At 57.0% G+C, this 23,209-nt stretch overlaps 1 protein-coding gene across 7 annotated transcripts in view; it reads right to left on the minus strand.

The window, feature by feature from the left end:
• Positions 1-22,441, minus strand: part of LOC140918562 (collagen and calcium-binding EGF domain-containing protein 1) — a 56,352-nt gene extending 33,911 nt beyond the window's left edge. For 4 of the 7 annotated variants that reach the window (XR_012161239.2, XM_073363284.2, XM_073363281.2 and 1 more), the window contains exons 1-2: positions 21,880-22,440; positions 16,358-16,438 (exon numbers count right to left, since the gene is read on the minus strand). Coding sequence is in view for 6 of the 7 variants with exons in the window: in XM_073363284.2 (XP_073219385.1) it covers positions 16,358-16,438; positions 21,880-22,409 (611 nt within the window). In the remaining variant the exon portion in view is untranslated. Of the gene's footprint in view, positions 1-16,357; positions 16,439-21,879 lie in introns of all 7 variants that reach the window. The other 3 variants (XM_073363283.2, XM_073363282.2, XM_073363285.2) reach the window with 2 other exon arrangements.
• Between the last annotated feature and the right edge of the window lie 768 nt (positions 22,442-23,209).

Below are 23,209 nucleotides of genomic sequence, written 5' to 3' on the forward strand. Positions count from 1 at the left end.
CACCTTAGCACCTTCCCCCTCCCCCGGTCTGTGTGCTGAGCGCCCCTCCAGTGCCAGGATGAATTTGGCCCTGTGTGCCTCTATTCAAGGGTGATGGGCACTTTAAAAATGCTGAACAGAAGCATGGGATGATCCTTGCCTAGCTCCACCAGCTGGCGCAGAAACCAGTTAGACTAGCAAGGTGCCCAGTTAAATTGCTGACTCTGGAACCAGTTAGCACTGGATCCTGTGCCCCACCCCCAAAAAACCCCAAACAAACCTGCTGATACTGCAATCGGCTAATCATGGGACCAAGTCACCAATGTACCAGCGGCCTGGCTGCTGTCCTCAGAAGGTGCCCAGTGCAACTCCTGCTACAAACATGTTGCAAACCCAGTCTTCCCTGCCCCCAGTGACAGTCAGTGCAAAGGGGTGAGAGCTGCAGTTCGTCTCAGGGACACAGGGAAGCTAATCTAGCTGCAGGCCTGGGGCGCAGCAGCAGGCGGAGATGAGTTTGATGAGGGCATAAGCTCCATGCAAACCATCCAGGCCGCAGAGCTGCAGCAGTGACATGGACTGTTACAGGGAAAGCAAAGGGATCTTGCTGAAATATGTTTTGTAAAGCCACTTGAACCCTCAAGGGGGCTGGGGGGGGCTGTTAGAGACGTTCCTGGCCTCTGCCTCCGCTGGGCTGTTACACATGGCAATGGCATGAAGCACGGTGGGACAAAGGGGGTTGATGAAATCTGAGACAGCTGCGAGCACTGGGGACCTGCAGGGGAAAGGTTCACTGGAAGAGAGAAGCCTCATAGAACCCCAGAAGCGGACACACTCAACCAGTAGCATGGAGGAGATGGTGGATTCTCTAACTTGAAGTCTTAAAATCATGAGTTGAGGACTTCAGTCACTCAGCCAGAAGTTAGGGGCCTACTTCAGGAGCGGGTAGGTGAGGCTCTGTGGCCTGGGACGTGGCGGGAGGTCAGACTAGATGATCCTGATGGTCCCTTCTGGCCTTAAAATCTCAAAGTCTATGAGATGCCATTCAGGAGAGAACGCATCGGGGCGGGCACCATTGTGATTGCTCTTGTAGTGGTGCCAAGAGGTGCTGGACAGAGATCGCTGCCTCAAAGAGCTGCCAGTCAAAATAAACAAGACTGACAAAGGCGGGGAGAAGAAAGAGCTGCAGCGAGGGGAAGTGACTCACCGAGGTCACCCGGCAGACCAGTGGCAGGGCCTGGAACAGAACCCAAGACTCCCCGCCCAGCGCCCTGACAGCTGGTTGGTGGGTCAGCGGCAAAGAGCTCGGCAAAGCAGCCGAGTTGGACAGGAGTTGCAGCTTCAGGGCCGAGTCCATGGTGGGAGATGGTCGGCAAACGCTGCTGAGATTTAGCCTGTGCTGTGTTGGAGAAGGGGCCCAGCTGAAGAGGCAGGAGGTCCTGTTCTGATACACCCATCCCCTTGGCACCCCGCTCTACCTCCCCCGGTGTACCATGGGGCAGGCAAGAGCCTGGTAGGGCTGAGGCTCCCCCGGCAGCCACTCGGGAGCTGGGTCTGCGACACGGTCGGGTTCATGTGCCCACATAGCCGAATGCGGAGAGGGGCCGGAAATGGCCATGCCCATCTCTGGGGAGGCAGCGATCCAGCACCCGTGCCAGCAACACCACCCTAGCTGCTGAGCTGCGCAGGCTCTGTCCGGGGGAGGGTTATGCTGGTGGTGGCGTTGCCAGCCGATCTGAATTCTGGGCAGATGTGCAGAGCCCACTAGGGGAAGGACACGGCCACAGATCACAGAAATCAATGAATTCCCGGGGGACACAGAATGAAAACCAGGGTGCAGGTGAGAGGGTCAAAATGAACCTTGGCTGGGGACCCCGAGCAAAGAACCCTGGACCGGTCCCACTGCTATCACTATCAGCCTGGTCTGGATTAGTGCCAGCAACCTATAGGTGAAATGATCCACTACCCAATGCCAACCCCCTGCACTGCTCCCTGCTCTGGCTTTAAGTTCTCTGTGTCTCCTGCTGGGCTGGGTCCTTGCCCTGCCTGGGCTGCTGCTGCAGAGCCGTGGTGTGTCACTCCAGGCAGGGTCCAGCCCAGCAGAGGGGAGATGTCTGCAGCGTAATTCAATTAAAAGCAAAAGCCGGGTTCCCGCAAAGTCGGAGGCAGGGAGGAGCCTGTGGTTTGTTTTCTCAAACCCTCTGTGGAGACACTTTAATTAAAATGACCTTCCAGTCCCCCCATCCCCCAGCCTCACAATTCACCTTGAGGTCTGGCACCAGTGCCTACGCACGGCTTTAACCCTTCGTGCCTCCACAGCCTGGGCCCTGAGCATCTCGCCTCGCTGGCCTAGCCCCTCCCAGTCGCTCCTCCCAGTTCCTGCCCAAAGATCCTCCTCTTGGCAGACCTGGACTAGAGCGTTCTGCTGTCCACACAGAGGCCAAGTTCCTGAGAGCAGCTGTGCAGGCCAGAGAGGGGCACTTCACCCAGCGTTTATCTGCTGATACGCCCTGGCCTTCCACAGCCTTTCCGCTCTCTAAACCCAATCCCCCTATTAAAGCATGGTCTCATTCAGCCAGATAGCAAGGTGTGAGCTCCTGATCGGCCTGTCTGTCTGTCTAGGATACAGCCCTCATCCCCAAAGACTCTAGGCACCTCCTGAAAGTTTGCGCCATTAGCCTCACAGTACACTTCAAAGATAGGGCAGCATGATTATCCTCACTCTACATCTGGGGAAACTGAGGCACAGTGAGGCTAAGTAATGGAACCAGAGTCACACAGGGAGTCTTGTGGCAGAGCTAGGAACCCTCAGTCCAAATCTAGCACCTTAACCCTAACCCTAACCTAACCCTAACCCTAACCACAGGATCATTCTTCTGCATTCTCTGCCAAGCAAAAGAATTCTGCTGTCACCCTGGAGGGCAACCTGATTGACATCACTGGGAAGGCTCCAGTGTAAATCTACTGCCCAGCTCCCAGAGCGAGGGGAACACGGAGCCTTCCCTCAAGGTCGGGTCCTGCAGCCATGGCGCCCCTCCGGGCTGGCGGGGGAGGGAGGACTGGAGCAGACCTCTCTCCAGATCCCATCTGTGCACTACCAGGCAGAGAGGCCCATAAAACTGGGCTCTAAGCAGCCTTCCCAGCTCCTTCCTTCTCCATCCCCAGCACCGTGGGTCCACACTGAGAATGGAATTTGGCCTTCACTGTTTACCCTCCATCCCCTGTTCAGAATCAGCTGCAAATAGAGCGAGTTGCCCGTGTTGGTCATTGGAAGGCTAAATGAAACAGCACCCGACACGAATGCATGCCAGAGCCCAACCATTGCTCCACACCTAGAGTGTATCTACACTTGAAACGCTACACCTGCAGCAGTTCCCACTTCCCACTGTAGCAGTTCAATGTAGACGCACCCTGAGAGGCAGTAGCTAGGCTGATGGAAGAAGAATTCTTCCATCAACCTAGTGCTGTCTACGCAGGGACTTAGGGCATGGCTACACTTACAGATGTAGAGCGCTTTGAGTTAAACCTGCCTTTGGAGAGTGCAGTAGGGAAAGCGCTGCAGTCTATCCACACTGATAGCTGCAAGCACACTGGTACATTTGCAGCACTTGCAGCGGCATTGGGAGCAGTGCATTATGGGCAGCTATCCCAGCATGCAAGTGACTGCAACTTGCTTTTCAAATGGGGGAGTAGGGTGGAGTGTGACAGGGAGTGTGTTGTGTGTATGTGGGGGGGGAGAGAGTGGGTTTTGGGGGGCTGAGAGCACATCAGCATGCTGTCCTGTAAGTTCAGACAGCAGCAGACCCCCCTTCCTCCCCCGCCTCTCTCTCTCACACACAGCATGCCACATTAATGGTTGCTTTGTCTCGGAGCAGATAAGCAGCTGGCTGTCAGAAAGCGCTTTGAAAAGGCATTTCCGCATTCGTGCAGCAATTACAAAACAATTAGAAGAGTGTCCACTTGACTTAAGGGATTATGGGACGTTTCCGGAGGCTGATCAGTGTGCAGTAATGCAACACTTCATTCATACTGACGCCCGGGCGTTGCAGCCAAGGCTCATCAAACGTTATTCCACTTGCCGAGGTGGAGTACCAGGAGCGCTCTAGCCATGGAATCAGAGCGCTCTACGTGCCTTGCCAGTGTGGACAGGTAGTGAGCCAGGGCACCCGGGGCTGCTTTAATGTGCTCTAACTCACAAGTGTAGCCAAGCCTTTAGGGTTTTTCCCACCCCTGAGTGATGACACTGGACCAAGCTAATTTTCCAGTGCAGGCCAGCCCAGATCACCAGCCAACCATAACTTTCAGCCTTTGGACTCAGTCATTCGGTACTTCCCCCTCCCTGGAGCTGTACTTTCCACCTAGAATTGGGATGGCTCATTTTCAGACATTGTCCTCTGGGACGGAAGCATCACAAGGAGCTCACGCTGTGACTACCTCAGTGTTGGCTCTGGAAGCTCTCACCTGAGACAGTCTTGCCTAGGATATCATCACACAATGTCATACCAAACTAGGGAGGGTAGATCCATTGCATCCCCTTCCTCCACCCATTCTGTAATCGCACAGCAAGGTCCGATCTTTAAAAAAGGGAAGAAGGAAGATCCTGGGAACTACAGGCCAGTCAGCCTCACCTCAGTCCCTGGAAAAATCATGGAGCAGGTCCTCAAAGAATCAATCCTGAAGCACTTGCATGAGAGGAAAGTGATCAGGAACAGCCAGCATGGATTCACCAAGGGAAGGTCATGCCTGACTAATCTAATCGCCTTTTATGATGAGATTACTGGTTCTGTGGATGAAGGGAAAGCAGTGGATGTATTGTTTCTTGACTTTAGCAAAGCTTTTGACACGGTCTCCCATAGTATTCTTGTCAGCAAGTTAAGGAAGTATGGGCTGGATGAATGCACTATAAGGTGGGTAGAAAGCTGGCTAAATTGTCGGGCTCAACGGGTAGTGATCAATGGCTCCATGTCTAGTTGGCAGCCGGTATCAAGTGGAGTGCCCCAAGGGTCGGTCCTGGGGCCGGTTTTATTCAATATCTTCATAAATGATCTGGAGGATGGTGTGGATTGCACTCTCAGCAAATTTGCGGATGATACTAAACTGGGAGGAGTGGTAGATACGCTGGAGGGGAGGGATAGGATACAGAAGGACCTAGACCAATTGGAAGATTGGGCCAAAAGGAATCTGATGAGGTTCAATAAGGATAAGTGCAGGGTCCTGCACTTAGGACGGAAGAACCCAATGCACAGCTACAGACTAGGGACCGAATGGCTAGGCAGCAGTTCTGCAGAAAAGGACCTAGGGGTGACAGTGGACGAGAAGCTGGATATGAGTCAGCAGTGTGCCCTTGTTGCCAAGAAGGCCAATGGCATTTTGGGATGTATAAGTAGGGGCATAGCGAGCAGATCGAGGGACGTGATCGTCCCCCTCTATTCGACATTGGTGAGGCCTCATCTGGAGTACTGTGTCCAGTTTTGGGCCCCACACTTCAAGAAGGATGTGGATAAATTGGAGAGAGTCCAGCGAAGGGCAACAAAAATGATTAGGGGACTGGAACACATGAGTTATGAGGAGAGGCTGAGGGAGCTGGGATTGTTTAGCCTGCAGAAGAGAAGAATGAGGGGGGATTTGATAGCTGCTTTCAACTACCTGAAAGGGGGTTCCAAAGAGGATGGCTCTAGACTGTTCTCAATGGTAGCAGATGACAGAACGAGGAGTAATGGTCTCAAGTTGCAGTGGGGGAGGTTTAGATTGGATATTAGGAAAAACTTTTTCACTAAGAGGGTGGTGAAACACTGGAATGCTGTCACGGAGTCCCTGGGCGATGCTCTGGAACTGCTCCCCATGAAGCCAGTCAGGACTCTGGGGCAGTCGCCTTTCTGTGAGCAGCCTGTCTTCAGGACACACAGCTCACACAGCTTCCACCTTCCTGGGTCTGACCTCGGAGCATTCAGCATCCTCTGCCCCTCCGTGCGCTTCCCCCCAGCGAGTCCACTCAGGTGGGGCTCCTGGGGAAGCCAGAGGGTCCTGCACCCCAACTCCGCAGTCAGACGTGACTCTCAGCCAGCCAGTAAAACAGAAGGTTTATTAGATGACAGGAACATGGTCTAAAACAGAGCTTGCAGGTGCAGAGAACGGGACCCCTCAGCTGGGTCCATTTTGGGGGGCAGTGAGCCAGACAACCACGTCTGCACTTCACTCCATGTCCCAGCCAGCCCCAAACTGAAACTCCCTCCAGCCCCTCCTCCTCTGGGCTTTGTTCCTTTCCCGGGCCAGGAGGTCACCTGATTCCTTTGTTCTCCAACCCTTCAGCTCTCACCTTGCAGGGGGGGAAGGGCCCAGGCCATCAGTTGCCAGGAAACAGGGTGTTGGCCATTCTCTGTGTCCAGACCCCTGCACACACCTGCCCTCTAGGGCTTTGCAAGGATCATACACCCTTACCCCACCCCCTAGATACTTAAGAACTGCATAGGGGAAACTGAGGCACCCCCACAATATTCGGAGGAAACATTAAGAACAGGCCCACTTCGTCACATCTCTCCCCCCTTCGAGATCGAACTGAGCGGGATCACTTTACCCGGTGACCTGGGGAAGTTCGAAGCCACCAATGTTCCCATGGATGCCCCAGCGTCTCTCCCATTCCTTGGTAGGAGTTACACCAGGCCCTTCCAGTTTCACGCCCTCCCTTAGGTCGGGGTGGTCGATAGCACTCGCATGCCGCATATGGGAAGGTTTATGCGGCCCATGCCCTTTGGCCACCCCAAAACCCCAGGGGGTCAAACTGGGATTGGGTTTTCTCCCAGAGCTCCAGTCTGGAGGGCTGCAATTCGGGCTCTCTTGGTTAAGGGCCCCCATCTTGACCTGGGCCACATACTGTTCACTTACAGAACTAGCATGGAGACATCCCTTTCTCCACAACCTTGGCTCCCCAACAAGCTGGCCAAACACAGCCACTTGGTTATAGGACGGTATACCTTTCTTAACAGCTTTCACTCCATCTGAGACCTTCTCAAAGCTATCCACACTGGATCTTTCAACAGGAAAGTCAGTGGATCCATTCACAACAGAAAATTTCTGGCTGTTAGGAACTGAAACTTTCTTGATTAAATCACTTTCACACCCTTCAGTTGCAGTAAACTGCTTGCAAAGACTCCATGAGGATTCCTTTCCCAAGGGCTTTTCTATGCAACAATTCACCCCTCCCAGAAATTCTGCTCTTACCCTCTTTACCTAGGGCTTGCTCTAGGGGAACACTTTCCTGAGCAACAACAGACTCTTTCTGGGTCTCCCTTACATCCAGAATCACCTCTGGCCCATCAGGCGGATTCCTACACAATCCCCTTTCAGGCAAACTTACAGACTTCCTAGATAAAAGGTTAGAAGCATTCTCCTTCCCTTTGCCACACACAAGTTCAGGAATCTTTTCCTCCTTGCTACAGGTTTCCACGCCCTCAGTAGGTAACACAATCACATCACCTTCATGCTCTCCTTGTGCCCTGGCTAGGATCTCACCCTGATTAGACAGAGTTGCTCCACCCTTTCCAACAACACACTAGCAACAGGCAAAATACAAGCACCAGAATTGTCTGGTCTCTGGGATTTTACATAGACCCTAACTGGATGCGACCTAGTTACAGGGCCATTCTCCCGAGCAGACAGAAACTTAGGACCCTTCCCTTCCTGGGCTTTAGCTGAGTCCAGAACCAGCTCTGAGACAACTGCAGGACCCTCAACCATCACAGGCTGAAAGGCCCCTTCTGTCTGCTCCACAGACCAAGAAGAGCCGGACACACTTTCTCCTTTACCAGACACACAGGTTGGGATCTCATTCCCTTTGTCCCAGCACACAAGGCTGGTCACAGACAACTGCTTGGAGACCAGGGTAGCTCCCTCCATAGGCAAGTCAATACCCCTGACAGACAGAGACCCATTTCCTTCACTGTCCCAATTCTCCACCCAGCTAACAGGTAAGGTCCCGGGACTCTCATCTTCCACTCTCCTCGCCTTTGCACCCTGCTGACTGGACACAGCCATCAGATCACAAGGCTGCCTAGGCTCATCCAAACTTTCCTTACCAAGCACCTTGCCACTCCCCACAGATCCCCTGCCCTGCCTGTGTCTCCCCCCACTCAGCTGGGGTCTCAGCTCAGCACTGCCCTTGCTGTCCCAGTGGGGGCAGGCCACTGCTTTCCTCAATGCATCAGAGCCAGCGAGAGTCCCCACTCTTGTGTGCAAGGGGGCAGGGAGCATCTCTCTGTCCCACCCAACCCCAGGGGTCTGGTTACAGGCAGGCAGGTAGCCTGAGCCTAACGGCTCCTCCCTGCTGCCAGCCAGGTCATCTGCATTTTCACTGACCATTTCCCTCTCCGCCGATTGGTTCCCTGGATTCAAATTCAAACCCTTGGCAGTTACAGGAACAGGGCCTGGATCCTGTCCCAAAGAGACACAGTCACCCCACAACAGGGTCTCGCAGCTGGTGTCCTGGGGCACCCCAACGACCAGCCAGCCCCACTCCTCCTGGGTCTGCACAGGGATCTGGGCCATAGGGAAGGCGAGGGGCTTCGTCCCTGGGACCCTCACCCAGCTCACAGCGCCCCTCAGCATCTGAGGCTGCACCACCCAGGGTCTGACACCAGTTCTCTCTGTCCCAGGATCTCGCCACCCCAGGAATGTCTCCCCATTGACCATCACCTTCCGCTCCCACTGGGGGTCCGAGGGGCCTGGCCCCAGGAAACTCCACACAGACATATAGGTTGGGGTCAGGAGTGGGAGCCTGTCCACCTCCCCACCCATCTGGCTGATGGAGTCTGTGGCCTTGGGACCCAGCAAGGGAGCTAGACACCGGGGCTTTTCCGCAGGGTCCCCTTGGTTCAAATCTCCAGCCTGCTCAAAGGCAGTGAGGTGGGCATCCACCCCGCCCCCCTTAACTAGGGGCAGCAATTTAGTCTCGAGGTTCCCTGCGGAACTGGCCCCCCGGGATCTATCCCCACTCACCCCGGGGAGGTCCCCTAGGCCTCTCCGCTCCCCCACCGCCAGTTCATGCTGCTGCTGCTTCTGCAGCTCTTTCTCGGGCTCTCGCTGTCTCTCACAGTCCTCTTGCTCTCTCGGATTCAGCTCCAATCCCGTCCGTCTCGATCCCCCGATGGGGAACCCGATCGTGAAGACCCCCGTCTGGTCGGGGACAGGAGTCTTGGCGATGCCTGGCTCCCACTCCAGCTGCTCCCAGATCCTGCTATAGCCCCATTTGGGGTCAGGAATCTGTTCCTTAGAGCGGTCATCCTCCTCCAGCTGCACGGTTAACTCTGCTTTGGTGAACTTTCCAACGCTCAACCCTCTCTTTTTGCACAGGGTTACAATGTCCTTCTTAAGGAGACGGGGACAGGCCGTCACTCCGCTCTTCCCAAGTTGTTGTGGACTCAGAGGCCCGTGTGTTCTCAGCCCCCCACGGTTTCCAGGGAGAACCCCTAGTGTGCCAGCCCTTCTCGAGGTCACCACCTCTTTGCCAGGGTCGAGCTGCAGACTCCTCCGCCCCTTGGACTGGTCGCTGCAATCCCCAGGGGAACCCTGTTACTGCAAAAGTCCTTCTCTCTCCCCGCGCCAAGCTGCAGGCTCCTCCGCCCCTGAGACTGCTCACTGCAGTCCCCAGGGGGACCCCATTACTGCACAGTCCTTCTCGCTGGTCACACACTCCCAGGGGTTAACCGCCCCCCGAAACCGCTCCTCTCTGAGCCTTCAGCAGGCCTGGTCCTCGGCGATCCCCCTTCGTGTTACTGCTCCCCAGTCACTTACTGCAGGAAGCGCCATCCACGGGGTGCAGTACATCCCACCGCTACCACCAGTTGTCACGGAGTCCCTGGGCGATGCTCTGGAACTGCTCCCCATGAAGCCAGTCAGGACTCTGGGGCAGTCGCCTTTCTGTGAGCAGCCTGTCTTCAGGACACACAGCTCACACAGCTTCCACCTTCCTGGGTCTGACCTCGGAGCATTCAGCATCCTCTGCCCCTCCGTGCGCTTCCCCCCAGCGAGTCCACTCAGGTGGGGCTCCTGGGGAAGCCAGAGGGTCCTGCACCCCAACTCCGCAGTCAGACGTGACTCTCAGCCAGCCAGTAAAACAGAAGGTTTATTAGATGACAGGAACATGGTCTAAAACAGAGCTTGCAGGTGCAGAGAACGGGACCCCTCAGCTGGGTCCATTTTGGGGGGCAGTGAGCCAGACAACCACGTCTGCACTTCACTCCATGTCCCAGCCAGCCCCAAACTGAAACTCCCTCCAGCCCCTCCTCCTCTGGGCTTTGTTCCTTTCCCGGGCCAGGAGGTCACCTGATTCCTTTGTTCTCCAACCCTTCAGCTCTCACCTTGCAGGGGGGGAAGGGCCCAGGCCATCAGTTGCCAGGAAACAGGGTGTTGGCCATTCTCTGTGTCCAGACCCCTGCACACACCTGCCCTCTAGGGCTTTGCAAGGATCATACACCCTTACCCCACCCCCTAGATACTTAAGAACTGCATAGGGGAAACTGAGGCACCCCCACAATATTCGGAGGAAACATTAAGAACAGGCCCACTTCGTCACAAATGCGTTACCTAGGGAGGTGGTAGAATCTCCTTCCTTAGAGGTTTTTAAGGTCAGGCTTGACAAAGCCTTGGCTGGGATGATTTAACTGGGAATTGGTCCTGCTTTGAGCAGGGGGTTGGACTAGATGACCTTCTGGGGTCCCTTCCAACCCTGATATTCTATGATTCTATGATTCTATGATCTCAGTAAGACTGTATTGCTGCTGAGGCTGCACGGTGCCTAGGTAAGTTGCCCTCTGTCACAATCTCCCTACTCCTCCTCCTCCTCCTTTGGGTGATGTACTGAGATCTGGGCTGGGGTCAGCTGACTCTGCGCCAGGAGGAGCGAAGAAGTCACTCCAGCTGGGCACAGAGACCACCATGACTATGGAAACTCTCGTGCATCTGTGGGTAGTGCACATCGGCTGCATTTGGGCTGGATTCCAATCCCCACCCCACTTTTTCCCAGGACTGAAAGGGAGGATGCTCAAAGCCTTACTTTTGGGTATAGCGTCAGGCAGAGCTCACCCTTCGCCGGACGCCCTTCTCAGCTACATGTGCAATCCAGCTGTGAAGAGACTCCTGGATAAACCCTCTGGACCAAGGCCTCCCGTCACTCAGAGCTGGCGACAGTCAACACGTGTTTGAACGAGGAGGCTGAAGTGCCCTCTGGCTCAAGGAGAGGAATAGTCTCTCTAAGGCAGGGCTGGGAGCTTTGGTGGTGCACAGTGGGGAGGCTCAGAAGAAAAGGTCTGATCTGGAGACATGGCAATGGGAGATGTGGATGCTTAGCTCTTCTGAGGATCAGGCCCTAGCTAAAGACCAGATCTTGGTCCCCACGGAGCCAGCTTGGCACCAGTCTGGTGGCACAAAGCAGCCTCCAGGCCTGTTTCGCCAATTACTGGAGATTTTTCTGGCACAGGGGAAACTGCTGTGTGGGCAAGAACCAGTATAGCCAGCTCTATGCTACCCCTCCTGCCCACCTCAGCACAGGGGTGTGGCTGAGGTGGAAGGACAAAGGCCTGAGCTGCTGTGTGCAATGCAGTCACTGCATGAGCTCACCTTGAACCAGCCGTGAGGCTGTCTTGAGTTGGGACTGGACTGGCAGAAAGATCCCTCTCCAGCCGCTTGCTCCCAGCTACACCGGGTACTGCAGGGCTGGTCCCAAGGACCTGGCCCAGCAGCTCTTCCAGATTGCAGCATTGGGGCTGCTGAGGCCAGTCAAGCTGGAGCTGAAGAGGGGACTGCGAGAATATGTGATGCATGTCAGCTGGGGGGCATAGACAGTGCTGATTCAGCTTCCCCCGAGTCAGCGTTCGGGGGGAGCCCCAGCCAAGCCCAGAGCTGCCTGTGGCTAGGAAGCCCATGCTGAGAGGAGTAGCAAATGCCCAATGGAATAACCCCCCCACCCTCACTCCCCCTCTGCTTCTCTGCACAATTTCACTAATTAAAATGCTGGAGCCCAGCTGCTGCAGTAATGAAAGAGTTCAGGGGAAGCTCGGCTCGGCAGGGCCCTGCAAGGTATTTGGCCCTGCTCCCAGCCAGTCCTGTAATCATAGCTGACTCAGCAGGCAGCTTGGGCAAAGGTTCAGCCAGCCAGTGTGCTTCCAATTTCCGCTCCAGCCCTGGTGACAGCATGCAGAAGCCTTGGGGGTCTGCCCAACAGAGCAGGTAGCAAGATACAGTCCGGTCCGGGGGCTGCCCTCCCAGATCAGAACACTGGCTTGGGAAAGGCAACTCTACCCCACTCCAGCTCTGCGGGCGGGGGAGTTTGCACACCCTTGTGCTTTGCAATAGTAACTTCTCAGCCTCTCCTCCTGCTAGGGGGCTAGTTAGTTACAACAGGCATCCCAACCTCTCCACATAATCACTCACTGTTTGTGCTTCTCTCCTCCCCTCACTCTCCTCTTACCTCCCCTTCCTTCAGTGGCTCTTCTCCTCCCTCAGCCTGGGTGTCCTGCAAGGGTCTGTCCTCCTCTTCTCTCTTGACCCCTTGCCTCTGGGGGATCTCATCCACTGACATGGCTTCAGCCACTATCTTTATGCCAGTGACTCAGAACTCTACCTCCCCTCTCCTGACCTGCCTCTCTCCAGCCAATCCGCATCTCCCGTCCTCTCGCTGAGACTGAAACTGATCTCCCCAGCTTCCCTCCCTAACCTTCCCTGTTCCCCCGGTCCTTACTGATCACACCCCCAGCCCCCAACACTCAGGCCTTGGGGTCCTCTTTGACTCCTCCCCCTCTCCTTTGCCCCACCCACCATTGTGGGGTGTCCCAAACATGCTGCTTCTTCCTCTGGATAATATTACGGATTTTGGCACAGGGCTACTTGGGGATGGTAGTTATTGGTTTCATTTACTGATCTGAAATCGACCTATTTTGACTGTATCTGCTATCCCCTTCCCTAACGCAGCCTCGGATATAGATTTATACAATTTTTTGTAAGGCCGGAAGGGACTGTTTGGATATGTTCTCTGACCTACACAGCACAGAGTATAGAAATTGACCTAGTGATTCCTACACTGAGCCCAATAACTTGCAGTTTAACTAAAGCAAGGGGTAACATCTTCATGGCTGCCGCTGCCCCGCTGTAATGTTTCAGTGTTGACACTCACTGCAGCGAGGGGAGGGGTTCTCCTGTCACTGTAGTTCAGGGTTTCTCAAACTTCATTGCACCGTGACCCCCTTCTGACAACAAAAATGACGACATGACCCCAGGAAGGGGGACTGAAGCCTGAGCCCACCGGAGCCCCGCCACCCTGGGAGAGGGGGCCAATGCCCAAGCCCAAGGGCTTTGGCCTCAGGTGGGGGGCCTGTAACCTAAGCTCTGCTGCCAAGGGCTGAAGCCAAAACCGAAGCCCTACTCCCCAGGGATGAAGCCTTTGGGCTTCAGCCCCGGGCAGTGTGGCTCGGGCTTTGGCCCCAAGTGGCAGGGCTTGGGCTTTGGCCCTGGGCCCCAGCAAGTCTAAACACCAGCCCTGGTGACCCCATTAAAACGGGGTCATGACCCACTTTGGGGGCCTGACCCACAGTTTGAGAACCTCTGCTGTAGTTAATTCACACCCCCCCGAGAGGCAGTAGCTAGGTCAATGGAAGAATTCTTGGTTACATCAGCTTAACTACATCACTCGGCGTTGCGGCTTTTTACACCCCTGAGAGATGTAGCTGTGCTGATGTCAGTTCCCGGTGCAGATCAGCCCTGCGTGACCGAGCGGCCAAGTCCCTTTTACACACGTGATTTAAGAGCCTAAGGCCCAGTCTACACCAGAAAATTAGGTCGAACTAATGAAAAATCCACAGCAGCGTAGTGAAGACGACCTAACCTCGTGTGTAGGCAGCACTAGGTCAATGGAAGAATTCTTCCATCGACCTGGCAGCCACCTCTCGGGGAGGTGGATTATCTATGCTGGTGGCAGCATCCTTCCCGTCAGTGTAGATTGCGTCTATACTGAGGATCTACTGCAGCGTATAAGTGTAGACAAGCCCAGAGTGTGGCTGACTTTCAGTAAGACTCAGAGTACTGAAGCCCAGATCCTCAAGGGTATTTAAGCTCCTAACTTCATTGATTTGCGTGGGAGTTAGGCACCTAAATACCTTTTAAAATCTGGCACTGTCACTTTTGAAATGGGACTTAGGCTCCTAAACCACTCAGATGCCTTTGAAAATGTACTGTCTCTATGTGTGTGTGTGTGGATAGCACCTAGCGTATTGCAGGGGCTACATGACTACAAATCTGCTGGATCAAAAGGTACGTCTACGGCGGCGTGTAGAGTACAGACACTGCACACCCAGCTAGCATGGGTGTATATAGCGTGTAGATGGTGTGGCACGGCTTAGGCCAGAGGTCAGCAAACTACAGCCCACGGGCCACATCTGGCTCACGGGATCGTCCCGCCCGGCCCTTGAGCTCCCGGCCAGAGAGGCTAGCCCCTGGCCCCTCCGCTGCTGTCCTCCCTCCCCCGCAGCCTCAGCTCGCCGTGTCATCACCGCTCTGCGTGGCGGGGCTGCGAGCTCCTGCTGGGCAGTGCGGTGGCATGACTGGCTCCGGCCGGCTGGCGCAGCTGCCAGTCCTGCTGCTTTGAGTGGCATGGTAAGGGGGCGGGGAGCAAGATTGTTGGATAAGGGGCAGGAGGTCCAGGGGGCAGTCAGGGGACAGGGAACAGGGGGCAGTTGGATGTGGGGGAGGTTCTGGGGGAGGCGGTCAGGGGATGGGGAACAGAGGGGGTTGGATAGGCGTGGGAGTCCCAGGGGGGCCTGTCAGGGGGAAAGGGTGTGGACAGGGGTGAGGGCAGTCGGGGACAGGGAGCAGGGGGGATTGGTTAGGGGGTGGGGTCCTGGGGGGGCAGTTAGGGGCAGGGGGTCCCAAGAGGGGGCAGTCAGGGGACAAGGAGCAGGGGGGGTTGGATGGGTCAGAGGTTCTGAGGGGGGCAGTCAGGGGGCGGGAAGTGGGAGGGGGTGGGGTCCAGGCTGTTTGGGGAGGCACAGCCTTCCCTACCTGGCCCTCCATACAATTTCGGAACCCTGATGTGGCCCTCGGGCCAAAAAGTTTGCCCACCCCTAGCTTAGGCAGATTGAGCGCCCTACACGCCTGAATCCCCCCGGGGTACATACCCTACATGGCTCTCTGCACACCCAAGCAGCGACTCCTGTCTACACTGCTGTGTTTAGCAGTGCAGTGTCCCGCGGCCTCCCACCCCTGCCAGAGCCTTTCACTGCGATGTGTAGTCACACGCTGCAATGACAAGTGGGGGTGCAGCCCGCCTTTCATTGTGGCACGATGGTACTCGACACGCCACCATAAGTGTGGACATAGCCAAAGAGAGACCCAAGGGTTCACTGCAACGGGCACAGAGTTGCCATGTGCGTCTGCGATCTCTCTTTCAGCGAGTGGCTGGGTCTATTCAGCTCTCTCCCAAAACTCCACGCTGCTCTATTTCTCCAGTCTCCAAAGGCTCAAGAATTCCCTTGGCAATGCACAAAAAATGCTGGAGTGTGCATTTAAAAAATGCCTTTGCAATGACTGGAGCCTGCCAAGCCCCGCTCTCCTCAGACTGTTTTCGACTGAAGATGATGCCGGTCCGAGGGAAGCTGGCCACATCTGGTGCTCAGCTGGGCTGCCTCGGAGAGACACATGGTTTGGGTTTGGACACTTCAGACCTCCTTTTTCTGGTACAGGATTCGTGATCTCAGTAAAGCTATAGATCACACACGGCACCTCAGTGCACAAAGCCCTGACTGTGGAAGAGTTCCGGGAGGATTTCACTGGAGAAGCTCTGGCTAATAGCACTAATACTGTGAGCGTTTAGGGGGTCTTTTATTTGTGAGTCTCAAAGCACTTTACAAATATTAACTCATTAAACCCCGGAACACCCTCAGGCCCGCTCCTGCATTCCTCACACATTCACACTCTCAACAGTCACTGGGCTGGACTCCCAGCATAGCTCTACCGGAGTCCCTGGAGCAGCGCTGATTTACACCAGCTGGGGCTCCTCCTGGGCGTTGTGATTGTGTAAGCAATGCAGGATCAGACCCCCTGTGGTGTAGTTATTATCCCCATTGTACAGCTATGGGAACTGAGGCATAGAGAGCAGAAGGGACTTGCCCTTGGTACGAGAGTGGAAGAACCAGAAATAGAATCCAGGCATCCTGGCTCCTGCTTCCCCGGATTTAACCATTAGACACAGTCAATCTATCCTGAGAGCTGTGACCTGTTTGTTTATCCTCATTATGGGAAAGACAAAGCCTTCTAAATGCCCCCCAATTTCAAAATCCTAGGGGTGCTACACATGCCTCCCCTTTCCCACCCTGAGCTTCCAAATAGGCACATGACTTACCGTAAGCATGTGGCCGGCATCCCACCTGCTCCTGTACAGGTGTATTCCATGGTCAGGATTTTATTCTCGGGACAAGATTTGCTGCAGGAAAGATGAAGGAAGAGTTTAAGTCTAGTTTGTTCCTTCCAGATCAGATTGCAGGCTGCCTTGGTTCACAAAGCCATCTCAGCCTGTCCCACCTGAGTGTCATAGGCACGTGTCAGACCAGTAGACATGGCTTGGTGGTTTTTGCTCACTGGTCTCGGGTCTGGAGTGACATGAGGGCCTTAAGGTTGTATTTGTCAGAATTAACCGTCCCTCCAAACAGACCACATCACAGGCAAGTGCCCTTGGATACTTGTGACCTGAGAAGCTAGTCAAATTTTGGTGCCCTGGGGATGTTCCAGTCGGAAGTAGGACTTGATGGAGCCTGGTATTTTCTTTGATGCATTTCTCTTAAATCTCCAGCTTTTTCCAGGGTCAAACTATACTCAGAGGCCACACTGAGGTCTTGTCTACACTACAAAGAGAGGTCGACCTAAGTTAGGTCGATGTACAGCCACCACAGTAATTACTGCCGTGATTTATGTCCACACTATGCCCCCTCTGTTGGTGGTGCATGTCCTCACCAGGAGCGCTTCCACCGATTTAACTGACAGTGTGGGGCATTGCGGGGCACTGACTGCCCGGAGACCCCCGCCGGGGCTGACAGCTGGAGCTCCCCCTGCTCGACTGACAGCTGGAGCCCTGCCACTGAGCTGCCAGCCCCGGCTTGGCGGGAATCTGGCTGTCAGCCCTGGTAGCAGGGCGGCTCGGGCTGTCAACTCTATGCTTACATCGCCTGTTGCTGCCTTTGACAGCCTGATCTCTCAGCCCCACATGAGGCTGAGAGCTCAGGCTGCCAAAGGCAGCAACAGGCGATGTGAGCAGTGCAGGGGGGTACACGGACACTGCGTCACCCTCACTGCGTCGACCTAAGCGCTATGCCTCTCGCGGAGGTGGAGCGATTAGGTGGGTGTAGTGGGCATCTTACAGCGGCGGGAGAAATGTTGTAGACACTTGCAGTGTTAAGTTGACGTAAGCTGCCTTATGGTGACCCATCTCTGTAGTGCAGACCAGGCCCTAGGCTTTCTTGTTTTTTCCCTCTCTGTTCTTGGTTCTGTCCTCAGTTGCAGTGTGTTCTCTTGCACACCCATACAAACCTACCCCAAACAATACTCAGCCCAGAAGCACCTGGATGGCTTCACACACACCTTTTGTCTTAGGTGGCGTTTATGTTTACAGTTATGTTAACAGAAGGATGAGTTCACACCTACCAACCTCAATGAGCTTTTAACCCAACCCATGATTAGGTTTCACCCAGTTTATAACAATATGCTGCTCTTGGCCAGGGCTCCTAGCCAGTGGCATGCCGGGGGGGGGAAAGAGGGGGGTCTAATGGCCTGGAAAACCACACAGACTCATGCCGTGTGGTGGTTTGGGAGCTGGGTAAGGCGGAGTGCTCCTGTGTCAGGGGGAGGAGAGGAAGTTGTCCTGCGGCTGTGGGTAGGAGCCTTGGCAGCACTGGCCCCATCAACACAACTGGCGTATCTGAAACATCTTTTGCAGATATTTTTTTGACAGGCATAAGGTGATGTGTCATTGCTTCCAGTTAGTCCATTGTGCAACACCAGGAAAAACAATTTACTTGGAGGCTCCACAAAATGTGCGGGAGGGGATTTAAGGTCGGCGCCTCAGCTGCTGAACATTGGCATAGTTCCACTGACGTCAACAAAGCGAGCGTGCCCATTTATGCCAGCGGAGGATCTGGCCCTTAGAAAATACTTTGGTGCTTATGTCCTTAGCTATAAACCATTCTGCTCAGACAGGCTGTCTGTCTGTCTTGAAGGTGAGTCAGATCTTTCTCTCTCTCTCGTTCTGCAGCACCGAACATGTTAACAAAACAGATGGGCCTGATCTGGGGCCTGACTCTTATCCCCAGGTTGACACTGGTGTAGTCCCACTGACTGTAAGGGAGTTATGCCTGATTTACCCCCCTGTAAGTGAGAAGAGAATCAAAGCCCAAACCTGAAGTCCTTCCTCCCTCAGAATTCCCACGGGGTCAGATTCAGACCTGATGGAAGCAGCTGCAGTGTCAGTGGGGTCAATAGAGTTAGTCCTTCTTAAACCAGGCTGGAACTCAGCTCCCTGACCTCAGTTACAAATGCTGAAGGGGTAAGTAAAGGTGTCTGTGTGCGAAGCCTGTTCCAAGCATGCCTTCAGGGGGACAAGAACCACATGGCCCCGGGATTCTTCCTCCACCGGCTGGGCAAAGGCATGTGGTAATCCAGATACTGGAAGCTGCAGTAGCTTTTGATCATAAACTCTTTGGGGCAAGGGCTGTCTTCAGACATGTCTGTACAGCCCTTAACACAATGGGGCCACACTGAGCTCAGTTTATTCCAGTCCCCCATTTGTCCACATTACAGAGCAACCACACACCTTGGCACGATTGTCAGTCCGTGCTGCACTCTCATGCTGTCAGGCCAGACTGAGCTGCAGAGCGGGTCTGGGGCTCTGAGCTGCAGAGGGGGTCTGGGGATTAGTAACAGGGAATGGATCCCTTCATTGCCAGATCATTAGTTCAGCGCTGGCCCAGGTTGCGAGCGCTGAAAGTCATTTACCAGCTGAGGGCTGCTCGGTGGCTTGTGCGAAATGGGTCCAGTTCCTTGGGCACAACTGCCAAATTCAATTAACGCTAATTGGCAAGCCCTTGGTGGCCCTCCCAGAAGAGAAGCTAGGGATTGAATGCACCATGGAGATTGAACTCTTTCTTCTCTCCTCACGCAAGAGGTGGGGAAGCTCTTGCTGCCAGGACCCATGCTGTGCCTGCCCTGTGGACAAATCCACAGAGGACTGTCATCTACAGGGCTATTGTCAGTCCAGCACGAAATGCACCTTTAAACAAAAACACACAAAGGATTGACCTACAGTGAAAGAGCTGCAATATGGCCCAGGCCTGGAATAGCAGAAGGGCTGCAGGTGAGGATGGGGGCACTGGCAGTCCTGGGGGTGGGGGCTCTCCGGGACTGGAATAGAGGGGTGGGGGGCTGCAGGTGAGGATGGGGGCACTGGCAGAGCTGGGGGGGGGCTCCGGGACTGGAATAGAGGGGTGGGGGCTGCAGGTGAGGATGGGGGCACTGGCAGAGCTGGGGGGGGGCTCCGGGACTGGAATAGAGGGGTGGGGGGCTGCAGGTGAGGATGGGGGCACTGGCAGAGCTGGGGGGGGGCTCCGGGACTGGAATAGAGGGGTGGGGGCTGCAGGTGAGGATGGGGGCACTGGCAGTCCTGGGGGTGGGGGCGCTCCGGGACTGGAATAGAGGGGTGGGGGGCTGCAGGTGAGGATGGGGGCACTGGCAGAGCTGGGGGGGGCTCCGGGACTGGAATAGAGGGGTGGGGAGCTGCAGGTGAGGATGGGGGCACTGGCAGAGCTGGGGGGGGGCTCCGGGACTGGAATAGAGGGGTGGGGGGCTGCAGGTGAGGATGGGGGCACTGGCAGAGCTGGGGGGGGCTCCGGGACTGGAATAGAGGGGTGGGGGGCTGCAGGTGAGGATGGGGGCACTGGCAGAGCTGGGGGGGGGCTCCGGGACTGGAATAGAGGGGTGGGGGGCTGCAGGTGAGGATGGGGGCACTGGCAGAGCTGGGGGGGGGGCTCCGGGACTGGAATAGAGGGGTGAGGGGCTGCAGGTGAGGATGGGGGCACTGGCAGAGCTGGGGGGGGCTCCGGGACTGGAATAGAGGGGTGGGGGGCTGCAGGTGAGGATGGGGGCACTGGCAGAGCTGGGGGGGGGCTCCGGGACTGGAATAGAGGGGTGGGGGGCTGCAGGTGAGGATGGGGGCACTGGCAGAGCTGGGGGGGTCTCCGGGACTGGAATAGAGGGGTGGGGGGCTGCAGGTGAGGATGGGGGCACTGGCAGAGCTGGGGGGGGCGCTCCGGGACTGGAATAGAGGGGTGGGGGGCTGCAGGTGAGGATGGGGGCACCGGCAGAGCTGGGGGGGGGCTCCGGGACTGGAATAGAGGGGTGGGGGGCTGCAGGTGAGGATGGGGGCACTGGCAGAGCTGGGGGGGGGCTCCGGGACTGGAATAGAGGGGTGGGGGCTGCAGGTGAGGATGGGGGCACTGGCAGTCCTGGGGGTGGGGGCGCTCCGGGACTGGAATAGAGGGGTGGGGGGCTGCAGGTGAGGATGGGGACACTGGCAGAGCTGGGGGGGGCTCCGGGACTGGAATAGAGGGGTGGGGAGCTGCAGGTGAGGATGGGGGCACTGGCAGAGCTGGGGGGGGGCTCCGGGACTGGAATAGAGGGGTGGGGGGCTGCAGGTGAGGATGGGGGCACTGGCAGAGCTGGGGGGGGCTCCGGGACTGGAATAGAGGGGTGGGGGGCTGCAGGTGAGGATGGGGGCACTGGCAGAGCTGGGGGGGGGCTCCGGGACTGGAATAGAGGGGTGGGGGGCTGCAGGTGAGGATGGGGGCACTGGCAGAGCTGGGGGGGGGTCTCCGGGACTGGAATAGAGGGGTGGGGGGCTGCAGGTGAGGATGGGGGCACTGGCAGAGCTGGGGGGGTCTCCGGGACTGGAATAGAGGGGTGGGGGGCTGCAGGTGAGGATGGGGGCACTGGCAGAGCTGGGGGGGGGTCTCCGGGACTGGAATAGAGGGGTGGGGGGCTGCAGGTGAGGATGGGGGCACCGGCAGAGCTGGGGGGGGCTCCGGGACTGGAATAGAGGGGTGGGGGGCTGCAGGTGAGGATGGGGGCACTGGCAGAGCTGGGGGGGGGGGCTCCGGGACTGGAATAGAGGGGTGGGGGGCTGCAGGTGAGGATGGGGGCACTGGCAGAGCTGGGGGGGGCTCCGGGACTGGAATAGAGGGGTGGGGGGCTGCAGGTGAGGATGGGGGCACTGGCAGAGCTGGGGGGGGGGCTCCGGGACTGGAATAGAGGGGTGGGGGGCTGCAGGTGAGGATGGGGGCACTGGCAGAGCTGGGGGGGGCTCCGGGACTGGAATAGAGGGGTGGGGGGCTGCAGGTGAGGATGGGGGCACTGGCAGAGCTGGGGGGGGCTCCGGGACTGGAATAGCAGGTGCCGGCTCAGCTCCAGGAGCTCAGTGGCTCCGAGGCAAGCGCCGGGCGTCAGAGACCTGTGCAGGCAGAGTCCCGTGGGGCTCGCCAAGGGCGGGCTGCTGGCGCTGGGGCGCGCTGGGGCGCCGGGAGCCGGCGGAGGGGCAAGGCGGGGGTGCCGGCTCGTGGCAGAGATGCGGCGCCCGGCCCGTGGCGCTGCTTACGGGAAGGAGCCGTTCGAGCTTCCCACGCCGGGCCCGAGCGCAGACCTGCGGGGGCGTTCGCCAGGCGGAGCAGGGAGCAGGCTCGGCTGCTGTGGGGCGGGCGGCTCCCGCACTGCGTCCCCGATCTCCTCCCCGGCGGGAGCCCAGGGCTTGCCTCTGCGCCCGGCCCTCGCCCCGCAGCCCCCAGCTGCGCTGGTTCAGTGACAGCCCCCAAGCGCCCCGCATCTCACCTCTTCTGATCCCCGGAGAGCGGCGGGAAGGGGCCGGAGAGCAGGGAAGCGAAGAGCAGCTCGGCTTCCAGCAGGCGCAGCATCGCCCTGGACTCCCGTCCCGTCCGGGCTCCTCCCGACCGCAGCCCCTCAGAGCCGGGCCATGCGGGACCCCGCAAGGGGCTGGCGGCTCTGGGACAGCTCGGCCTCTCCCGCTGCTCCCCCGGGCCGAGCTCCCCTGCCCGGCAGCCCGGCGCCCAGACGCGGCTCCCCGTCCCTGCGCAGGGTGCCCGCAGCTCCGCTCTCTCCTCCTCGATCTGCCCCTCTGACTCCGCCGCCCTGCAGCGACGCTCCCGGCTCTCTGGCCCGAAGACAGAGTTCAGCCCCTCCTCGGATCCCTGCCCCTTCCCTCCGCTCGCCGCTTCGCCCTCGCCTTTTGTGTCCTGGCCGAGAGCCCCCTCTCCTGGTGCCAAAGGCTGCGTCCCTTCCCACCAAGACCTGCCCAGCGCCCGCAGCTTCTTGCCCAGGGCCGCCAGCTCTCCCTGGAGCATCCTTCTTCTGCCAGCCCAGCCCAGATCTTGTTTAATCTCCAGGAGCTCTCCGAAGTCGTGCCTGGATCTTGCTACAACCTAACCCTCTCCCCATGCGGGAGACCGGTGATGGGCAACTAAACAGGGAACTGCCCAGAGATTATGGGCCCCAACAGGGCATGTACAGTTAACAGGGGGCCAAAGCCACTTAGAGTGGGAGTAGAGACTAGCACTGAGGGAGGAAGGGTAGCACCTTTTCACCCCCTTTAGGGCCCCTTGCCAGAGCAGTGTAAAGGGATCTTTGGGGAACTGGGAGTCAGGCCCTGTTTATTCACCCAGCACAGGCATTGGACATGGCGCTATGGAGAGGAATGGACTATGAAGGGCCTGATTCTCCTTTCCCAGGGGTGTAAATCAGGCCACACTCCCCTGGAGTTGGTGGAATTCCACCCCTGTCTGGGCATGCGGGGGAGGTACAAACCTCCCAAGCTCAGCTCGGAGCACCTTGCCCATCATTTGAAACTAGGAGACCAGGATGGCAAACATCAGCTCACTCCTTCCACCAGCTAGGGGCACGCAATCAAACACCAACACCTCCATGGCCCAGCCTCCATCCCCTGTCTCTCTGCAAAGGCCAGCTGAATCAAATGGGCCCTGTCCTTGCCCAGTCTGGGCTATTCTGGACTAGGGACGGGAGGGAATTCCACAGCCCCTGGAGCCCTCACGGAGAATGCCCTGCCAGCTGCCATCCCACCGTCAACTCTAAGCATCAGTCTCCTAAAAGAAGTGGGGGAAGTTTCCTCTCTGGAGGAATTTAAAAT

Source organism: Lepidochelys kempii, chromosome 10 (genome assembly GCF_965140285.1).
Source record: "Lepidochelys kempii isolate rLepKem1 chromosome 10, rLepKem1.hap1, whole genome shotgun sequence".
NCBI classification, from domain to species: Eukaryota; Metazoa; Chordata; order Testudines; family Cheloniidae; genus Lepidochelys; species Lepidochelys kempii.